This window comes from Nannobrachium achirus (genome assembly GCF_963921795.1).
Source record: "Nannobrachium achirus genome assembly, chromosome: 5".
Classification (NCBI taxonomy): Eukaryota; Metazoa; Chordata; class Actinopteri; order Myctophiformes; family Myctophidae; genus Nannobrachium; species Nannobrachium achirus.
The window spans coordinates 62,959,852-62,970,849 of NC_137814.1; the positions used below are offsets into that span (position 1 = coordinate 62,959,852).

Below are 10,998 nucleotides of genomic sequence, written 5' to 3' on the forward strand. Positions count from 1 at the left end.
GAAGCGGCTGGGGACCGAGCCCTGCATTTTTATCCAAGGAGATCTTTTGTTGACTAATAAGAAGCACCATGACAAACATGCTTGGCAAGAGTGACCAGCTAAGAGATTGATGGAGTACTATCCACTGTTGAGTGTTGGCTGTTAATGGGTAAGTAGCTTTTGCAACAATAGTTCTTGAGAGTGTTCATGTATTTAGCACAGCTGGACTATATGTAACTGCTCAATTCCAATTGTTTACACCTAAATGTGTAAGTTGGAAACATTCATTATTTTGGTACACCTTGTGTATATCATGTATTTTTAGACAGAACATGGCTGCTCCGAGATGTCAATGGAGCAAATTTCAAGCGTAAACTGTGACTTGTCTTGAGATTCATAGTTGCAGGATCAAATGTTCACTACCTGCTATTTGTACCCGACAGGAGGACATGAAGAGTCAAAAGAAAAGTCCAAGGAAGAGACCGCGACAGACTGCAACGAGTGACGTCGAAAGCGATTCCTGTCAATCTGTGGCATCTTCACCTCCTAGAGCCCCCCGCAGCGCCATTATCTGCGAGCACCCCAGGGCCACGCAGGGAAGGTAATGATGGATGGATGTATACACATGTATGCAGTCTTCAGTACTTTGGTTACTTGAACAGTACACCCCCCCCCCCCCCCCCCCCTTTTGTCATCATCAGCCAGTGCATCAACCCAATGCAACGGCAACTCCTTGCAGCCAGTGGTTCAACGGTCCCCTCCCGCCAGCAACCCAGGGCCAGATCCCATCAGCTGTTGGGAGCCCTGACCAACTACATGCAGTTCTTTAATAATGCCTACGATGATGGCACCATTCATGTTTGAATTTGAGAAGTATATATATATATATATATATATATGTCATGTTTACCTCGCTTACTGTAAATCACTCTGGATTTACTGTAAGTAATGCCTACGTTGTAAGAAATGTGACTGTAACAGAGGTCATGTGTGTGGTAGGTGTTCGAGGAACGCGCAGGGAACTTTGAGGCTCACTCAGGTCGTTTGGGGGCCACCGCGGAGAAGGCCGCCGCTGTGGGAACGGCCAATAAGCGCACAGCAGAGGGGAACAGTTGCCATGGAAACAGCGTTGCCGTAGCGCATTCCGCCCGCTGCTTGCATTCACGGCTTTCATTTTTCTCTCTCTCTAGACGATGCATCGAGTGTGCCAACACACACACACACACACACACACACACACACACACACACACACACACACACACACACACACACAAGGACACATATACAGTAGTGCTACGTGACTTCCATGGCCACTGTGTTGTCCGATAGACTGTTTAGTGCTGGCTTGTCTTGATCGATATATATATATATATATATATATATATATATATATATATATATATATATATATATATATGGGTAATAATAATAATAATAATAATTTGAATTTACATAGCGCCTTTCAAAAAACCCAAGGCGCTTAACAAAACATAAACAATCATGTTATTGTCCAAAAGCCAGAATAAATAAGTGTCTCTTCAGTGCGGACTTGAAAGAGTCCAATGTTGGCAGCTGGCGAATCGCCATGGGGAGGGAGTTCCAGAGGGTTGGGGCCGCCACACTGAAGGCTCTGTCCCCAAGGGTCCGCTTTTTGCTGGGAGGGACGGTGAGGAGCCCCAGGTCAGCAGATCTCAGGTTCCGCTCAGGAGAGTAGTCCTTGAGGAGGTCTGACAGGTACTGTGGGGCTAGGGCATGGAGGGCTTTATAGGTGAGGAGGAGCAGTTTGTAAGTGATGCGGAACTTGACCGGAAGCCAGTGGAGGTGTTTGAGGGTGGGGGTGGTGTGCTGCCAGCGTCTGGTACGAGTGAGCACTCTGGCAGCTGAGTTCTGGACATACTGCAGTCTGTCCAAGACTGAACACGGAGAGGGGAACTGGGCAACGATGATAAACCTTGGGCTTTTTCCCAACCGAACGAATATAAACATAAAAGACAAATGGAGGACCCTGAAAAGGATTAGGTAGGCCTAATCAATGGGACAACTTTAGTTTTTTACAACAGGGGTTCATGTTTTTGGATTGTAGTTGAGGAGTAAAAAGCTATATATATATATATATATATATATATATATATATATATATGATGTGTTTTATTTGTCCTATTGTATAGCCATTTATAAAACAAATATATTCACCATTGATACATGATATGGAAATCATAATTTCCCATATGCTCACTGTTGAAGGGCAGCCAACACATTTAAAAATCAAACCTCGGTTCAAAGTGGAGCGGTGAAACTGAAAAGCTTTACCCTGTGTGTACTGTAATCTGTAATGTACCTTACTGTACTGTATTGTACCTTACTGTACTGTACCTTACTGTACCTATCTGTACTGTACTGTACCATACTGTACCTTACTGTAGTGTACCTTACTGTACCTAGCAAGGTGTTCATTGATGGAGACTACATTGACATGCTGAAGCAGATCGATGATGGATGCAGCATTATAAAATGTGTTTTCAAGCACTTATACATTGAAGGCATGAATGACTACAAACAGGCTTGTGAAAAGGCACGTTGCTGTTCATATTGTAACAGCAAATTTGAAACTGATTTTGTTTAAATATAGTCACCATTTTCGCTTGTTGTGGGCATTTCAAGAACACATATAAAATAATCCACTGTTATAATAATCAAGTGTGCAATAATATTACCAGAAACACAAATACCTAGACTTAAATGACCACAACAGTTTTTTTTTTAATTTTAGATTTTTTTGCTGTTTTAGAAGGGGTTAATAAAGCGATTGAATGTTTTAATTATCTCAAGAAAACATTTTAATGAGGCGATTAAATGTTTTAATTATCTCAAGAAAACGTTTTAATAAAGTGATTGAATGATTTAATTATATCAAGTCATTTAATTATATTTAGATTTTTAGTTTTAAGTTTATTCAGGATAATATAATATGATCTTGTGGGGGGAAAGGGGGTTGGGGGCTCTGAAAATGTATGGGAAAATGTAAAAATATATGAAAAACACCATGTTGGACTTGGGCCATTTGAATGTATGCTAGATGGGAAAAAATAATTGCCCCTATTTGTTCCACTGCACCGCCTCTGGCTTGGCAACGTTGTAGTTGAGGGCATCGAATTCATCTCCTGGTTTGAGCTCTGGACCGGGGATCATAGCCGTCTTGATGACGGGGTCTTTGGTAGGGGCCCAGGCCGGCACGATCTTGCCGTGTATCCTCCAGCGGCTGTACGGGTTGACCAGATGACGCTCCAGCACAAGGTACTCCAAGACGTCTTTAGGCTTTGTCTCGCTCCCCACCATCAGCCTCCCGAAGCGGTCGTAAATGGCCAGGGTCTGTCTGGAGTGCATGCGGAGTGTCACCTGACCATACAGGTTGCCCTTAGAGACCCTGTCCGGGCAGCGAGCGTGAACCACTCTGGGCGGCTCAAGAGACTCAACGAACGCCCAGTGGATGGTCTTGTAGCGGTTTCCCCTCGTCACTTCAGGGTAACACCTTTCTGTCACCAACAAGTGCAGTTTTTCCTTGTTGAAGTGTGTCAGGGCATTGTGAGCTTCAATGAACGTCTCTTGTGCTTGTGCTGGGAACTCCTTTGCGTTGAAATGAGAATCATATTCCTTTATCTTGCGTATCGCGAGTAGCGAGGCAGCGCCCTGTTTTATCTGCTCAGTGCGTTGTTTCAGCCCCTCTTTGGACAGACTGGAGAGACGGGCGTCACCCTCCGGAGGGACGTAGGGGTCGAATATGCCCGCAGTGCAGGCTACGTTGATCGGCCTCTCGATGTACTGCTGACTTATTATAACACCAGCTGCTTTGGCCTTGGCCTCCTGGTCTCCGATTCCCGAAGCTTGCCCTTTCACCCCAGCGGCCGGCGGGATGAAATAGCGCTTCTTGGTTCGCACAGGCAGGATTAGTGGGAGAGGATGCCGTACATGCGAACACAACTCTGAATTATTCAAAGTATAACATGTCAGTAGATGAAGGGTTCCTAACGTTCTCCGCATGGACGTCACCATCTTGTCTGTGCAGGTTTCCAGCGGCAGTGTTCAAGAGCGTCACTAGTATCCACTACAACCAGATGTGCAGTGGCGTCACTATATAAGGTGCTGAACTCTCTCTTGAGTAGTGTAACTGAAGATTGAGACTTGAAGTCTTGTTGAAGAGTTGAATCTCTCTGGATCATGGGAGTCAGACTTAGATAATGTCAGTTGACACAGTGTGTCCATATATGGGCTTAATATTGATGACATCAGGGTCCCTGAGGTAGATGTAGTTCCCTGATTCAGGGATCTCCATATATGGGCATAAAAGGGACAAGGACTGACACAGATCTCCATATATGGCCATTCATTTATTAGTGAATTAGTTTTCCCCATTGACTTGATTGGGGAAAATTCCAAAACAAGTGATGAACCATCCCAAATTAGGGGAATCTACATCTCTGTGTCTGCGCTGACGTCATCCAATGGGAAACCCTTGGAAGTACGACCTGATTTAAACGTAGAGGGTGATATCATAATACTGAGGCATACAGTATATCCTTATATATATTACTGTATGCCTCAGTATTATGCATTATGCTATGCCCGTAGCATAGCTAATGCCAGATGAACACACATGTCACAGATAAAACAAATATAATGTGATATATATATATATATATATATATATATATATATAATTATTTTACATATATATTTTTTTCCCCCACCAGGGGAGCTGCAGCTCCCTCAGCACCCCACTTCCAGCGCCCCTGCTTCAACCCCATCATCCAGTGACAAAGAGGTGCTCCCAGGGGCGTCAGTTTTCCAGTTCCGGTGGATCTGACTTGGAAGACAGAGACTACAAGCCTTCATCAACGCCATCATCCACAAGCCTTCATCAACGCCAACATTCACTATGAGGATGAGGTGCTCCCAGAAAAATCATACATCCACAGTGTACGAGAGGCCACCGCCACTCATCATCCATTGAAGACGAGGTGCTCCTATCCAACCACAGTGGATGAGAGATAGGCCACGTTACTATTAAAACAAACAATTAAAGCCCATTACCGTTTATATTGTAAAAAAAAAAAAAAAAAAAAATCGAATTTGAAGATGGCAAGTTATTTACAAAGAAAGCACATGGATGAAAGTGATTATTCACAGCACACTTATGCACTAGATTTCTTGGCCTTGCAACTTTCACCAGTGACTACCTGAGCAACTGCACCACCTTGTGGTCTGTTTGCTTAATTGCCTCTGCATCATTTATGACACTTTGTTTTGCACTTTATACACTAATTTTGCTTTAATCTATCCTTCACAACCTCGGTGACAATCTTCCCTCTGACTTCTTCTTCCCATAAATCATTGTGTCAAAAAGAGGTCTTGACAATGTAGTCTTAAATTTGACAGGATGCATGATGGGACGTGGCTGTGCATTGTGGGAAATAGACTATCTACAAGCTCACGCAACGTAAGGGACGTAACGTGCCATGAGCTTGTAGATCATCGATTTCCGGCACCGCGACACAGTCCTACGGCGAATGCAAAATACATCCGGCCTCTTGTACCCCAAACCCACAGTGGAGCAGCGCATTTCAAGCTACGCCTGAAAACCATTTAAAAAGCATTTTAAACGTAAGTGAAATGTGTTTCTTTTGTCTTTATTCGCGGTTTCAGCTGAATTGTCCATGTATCGTTTATTTACTTAGACCCAAGTCCCCCCTTGTTAGAGTGTTTAGCGTTAGTTTAAATCAAAGTACCGTGGCTAACTGGCTATGCTACTCCTTGAGGAAAACCACGCGTATTATGCTGCATTTATACTGAGAGAAGCCAAGCTAATGGCTGGCTTGGTAATTCAATGTAATCTCTATGCAATCCAGCTGTTAAAATGTCCAAGCTTTTTAAAACATCTGTTGCTAGTAAAGTACAGATAAAAGAAATCTCTTTCTCCAGATATTTTTCCATTCAAGTGGATGGTAGATATATATATAGTATCTGTCATAGATATTTCTTTAATCTGTGACCGATATTTGTTTTTATCTGTATCTACCATCCACTTGAATGGAAAATATATCTGGAGAAAGAGATTTGTTTTGTTATCTGGCCCAGTGGGAATGGGCCTTTAGGCTGTTACATTTAGAACCAGCTGGTAGTACCGCTGAGTGACTTCCCAGGAGCCCTTCCAAACTCATGCACTTAGATAAAACAATCACCTTAACTGAATTTCTTGATAGAAAGTAACTCATAAAATAATCACCTTAACTGAATTTCTTGATAGAAAGTAGCTCATAACACATCTACCTTACATCTACCTTGCAACCCCAGATTCAACCGAAAAAATCTAATGATGCAAATTTGTGGCTAGATGCAAATTAAGTAATTCAGATGTTTAACAATAGTTTAACTCTTGAGAGTTTAAAATGAAACCAAATGGACCATTACACGTCCATTTTGGTTTCATTTTACACTCGCAAGAGTTAAAGATATATAAGGGTCCATTTGGTTACTCAATATAATTTAAATGGGGACCACCTTATGGCTGTCAGTTTCCCTCTAAAATCCCATTCGAATTTCATTCATTTATTTCAAATTTTCGATCCATTTTAGTGTATTTTGTACTGTAGTACGTTCTGGCCACCAGAGGGCACACTCTAACGGTGCTTTAACTTACTTAAAGGAGTTAGTTCACGTTAGTCATTGATTAGTCATGCCATGGAGACTTGAGTTCAATACTATGTGTGTGTGTGTGTGTGTGTGTGTGTGTGTGTGTGTGTGTGTGTGTGTGTGTGTGTGTGTGTGTGTGTGTGTGTGTGTGTGTGTGTGTGTGAGTGAGATTGATTATAGTAAATTTACCCCCATTGATTGGCTGCATGACCCTGGATGGGGAGCCAAACTTTCTATTTTCCAACAATGGTTTAATTGAAATACCAATACCTAGTTAGAGATGGACTGCTTTTTTGCATGTGCCACATGTATGCATAGTCCTTGCATGTTGACACCTCGATATCGATACATTTTCGATATTGCCCAGCCTTAATAGCTATCACTTCTCCAGTTGATTACTTTAGGATTTATGTATATATTTTGTTTTCTGAAATTATGTTTAAATATGCAAATTGGTCATTAGAGGATTATGCAAGTGTTAAAGCCAGGTTCAAAACTATTGTTTCATTTTCTTGACATGAGATAAAACAAATTACAGAATATATTGTCAACAGGCATTAAAAACAATTTTGCCATGTTTTTAGGAATAGATTGTGATGTAAATCAGGCTATATGTGATATGTCAACAAACCATTCTGTTGGAGTATGGAAACGCTTGTTTTCAATAAGCAACATCCTGCTGCCTCCTGCATTATGTGACATTTAGAAACATTGTTTAATACGATCAAATAGGACTTTTCTGTTTGGATGCAAGGGCTGTCAATGGTTGGTATTGCAACTCGGGTTTCAACATATTTTAAAAAAGAGAAGAGTTGCAATTTGCGGCTCACACCTACATTTGTGCTCCTTCTCCTTGGCATGTTATGGTATCAGAAATCATCATTTGATATTGTTTCTGCTTCCCTCAGGCCTCAGCTGCTACCAACATGCCGTCAATACCAAAGTTGGTTGCTAAATCACCTAGTGATGGAGGTGATGGAAACGATGTTTGCCGGCTTGACACCAGCCATGGTAATGGACTTTTTGAATGGTAGACATAAAGTTGACAGTTAAAGGCAATCAGACAATATGAACATATGCCAACTCCTCTGTGTTATCCAGGATCTCTGGTGCTGGTGTTGGCGGGAGACGTCAGCAAAATGAAACCGGTCAGGGTCCTCGTCAGCAAATTTCAAGATGCCGGTGTCATTGTCTTCCTCACAAGGTACTTTATATTAGTAATGGATTACTTATTGCCTTCATTTTAGTAATTAGTTACACATTACTGTCTGAGCTAAGGTAATATATTAATATTACTTATTACCTTAATACTAACCTAATCCTTACTTTTACCAAAATGCCCAAATTGAACAATTAAAAAAAAAAGAAAAAAAAAAAAAAAAAAAATATATATATATATATATATATATATATATATATATATATATATATATATATATATATATATATATATTAGTAACAACCTCTCAACCAACTATTGATGACCAACTTCTCTCTTCACACTGTTCTGAATCTGAAGACAGTGAGGAGTTGAAGGAGACCAGGGAATCATCAAAACAAACTCCACCAGTGAGGAGTCACACAGGGAAGAAACAATTTAATTGTACAGAGTGTGGCCATGACTTTGGTGATAAGAGTAATCTAAAGAAACACATGGGAACACATACAGGAGTAAAGACTTTCACTTGTACAGTTTGTACAAAAGGCTTTGCTGGCAGGGCCGGATCTAGGCATAGGCAAGGGGGGGCAATGCCCCCCTAAATGCCCTGATTGCCCCACCAAACATGATGGCATGCAAAAATCTAACATTTAAAAAATATTAAACTATTTGAAATGTTATGCTACAACTAGAAAGATGGATAGATAAACTGATAAGATATTAGAGAGAGAGAGAGAGATAGATTGATAGGTGTAAGACCTGTTGTTTGTATTGCGTGTTATAGGTATAAGAGTGCCAAAATGCTATTTCTATGCATTTCGGGGGTTTGTCCCCCCCAGTCCCTCCCCAGTCCCCCCATTTTTTTTCTGGCCACGCCGCTTCGTGGCATGGGCTGGAGGTGACCCCCCTATCATTTCTTCCTGCCCCACCTAGTGCTAATGGCTAGATCCGGCCCTGTTTGCTGGTATGAGTAACCTGACGGTACACATGAAGATTCATACAGGGGAGAAGCCTTTCACTTGTACAGTCTGTGACAAAGGCTTTATTCAAAAGTTTGATCTGAAGAGGCACATGATGATTCATACAGGGGAGAAGCCTTTCACTTGTACAGTCTGTGCCAAAGGCTATATTCGAAAGATTGATCTGAAGAGGCACATGATTCATACAGGGGAGAATTAGGGTCATTCCAACTATGTGGTACCAATTCAATTTCAGCCTCTTCGAAACCATATACAATTTTACAGGACTTTGTCTGAAAGAGGGCATGTTCAGCTGTCAGAAAAACTAACACATACTGTATATTTGTACTGCAAGTAAGTAAAGAACAGTGGCTTTGAATAAACTTATGAGGTTATAAAAACTAAGAATGTAAAATTATAAAGAACACAAGATGCATAACATGTTAAAAATGAAAACATATTCAATTTCCTCTTATGCACAGCAGAGGATATAATCATCCACAGTCCACACTATCTATTATTTGAACCAGTAGTGTGATTGTAGTGCATTCTCAATTTTCTACACAAGATGGCACTGTTTATCAGTTTTCCACAGGGAGCTCAACAGCCAAGGACAAATGATCAATTCCCAGTTGCTTAGGGCAACAAGTTACTGAACTTCATCGACATGACACAAATAACATAATTGTCCATATCAAGGTTGACAAGGTTTGTCTTTCTTTTCTTTGGGATCAACTGAAAAGGAAATGTAGCCTATTATCCTCTGTTGTAATGTTTGCTATGCAATGACTTTGTCCATTGCAAACAATGTTTAGATTTGCTGATCCTATAATTAATGTTTTGTGAGGGTAAAACAGTTTGTATTGTGTTTAATTGATGTTTAATCGACTCTTTATACTGCCCTACAAAGGCAGAGTGCAGTAACTACATTTTTGGAAAAAATTGAGTTAGAATAAAAAATGAACTCCTTGATGTCTGTTTTATCTTGTGATAAAGTTTCAGAGTGAAATTTTGTTTAGTTTTAGAGAAAAAACGTTATAAAAATTGCAGTAACTACAAAACATGTACCAAAACCAAGGCAGAACGCAGTAAGTGTAGTTACTGCGTTCTGCCTTGGGAATGGGAACACTTTTTCTTCTCCCCCATTTCGCGCCGTAGCCTGCATCCCCGCGAAACTGTCCTCAAACTTTTTTTTCCCCATTTCGCGCTCTAGCCTATATCCCTGCGAAACTCTCCTTGAGCATAAATAACCTACTACACATCCATCAAGAAAGATGTCACTATCCAGGGGACAGATAATGGTGGAACTGGCATTAAAGAGAAAATATCCAGGTAGGTTTAACATGACATTACTTTATTTCGTTATATTTTAGAACCAATCATTCACATCACATGCTCGAATGGTGTTTTACAATACCTGTTAGTGATGATCTGCTGCTCCATGAAAGCTGCTCCATGAAAACTACAATAGAACCAAATAGAACCAAATAGAACCAAATGGACCCTAACGGGTCCATTTGGTTCTATTTGTACACACTCTGAGTTACAGACCCAGGGTCCATTTGGTTCCTAACTATCATTTAGCTCGGGACCCCCTGGAACTCCCTTAAGGACCCTGGGGGTCCCCCGACCCCACTTTGAGAAACAATGCTTTAACGTGATCATTGATCGGCCGATGCCGTCATCTTTGTTGTTTGTCCACTTGTTAATTAAGTTAATCCAACTGGTCTCAAAGGGTTTCATGTAATGATCACACAAAAAATCAAGCAGCAAGAATGATCTCTGTTGGTCTGATTTGTCTGCCCTGCTAGAAAAATCAGCACAGACCAGCACAATTTTCATGCTGGTCTGTGCTGGTCTATGCTGGTTTATGCTGGTTCATGCTGGTTTAGATACTGGTCTGTGCTGGTATATGCTGGTTTTATGCTGGTTTAGATGGTGGACCAGCACAGACCAGCACCAGCACAAGCACAGACCAGCATGAACCAGCATAAACCAGCATAGACCAGCACAGACCAGCACCAGCACAGACCAGCATGAACCACCATCTAAACCAGCATGAACCAGCATAGACCAGCATGCCCACTAAACAATGTCCGTCTAATACGTCTAGGCTAAATATATACCAAATTTAGCCCGGCTATTTTTGGTATATTTTTAGACCGAATCTAGACCATTGAATTTTAAAACATTATACACTAAATATTGATTA

General features: G+C 41.1%; 1 protein-coding gene across 1 annotated transcript; it reads right to left on the bottom strand.

The window, feature by feature from the left end:
* Positions 1-3,077: 3,077 nt before the first annotated feature.
* Positions 3,078-4,031, bottom strand: LOC308285257 (large ribosomal subunit protein mL45-like; the record flags this gene model as incomplete). Its single annotated transcript, XM_080725974.1, has 1 exon — positions 3,078-4,031. The coding sequence occupies one exon, from the start codon at positions 4,029-4,031 to the stop codon at positions 3,078-3,080; it is 954 nt and encodes a 317-aa protein (XP_080582100.1).
* Between the last annotated feature and the right edge of the window lie 6,967 nt (positions 4,032-10,998).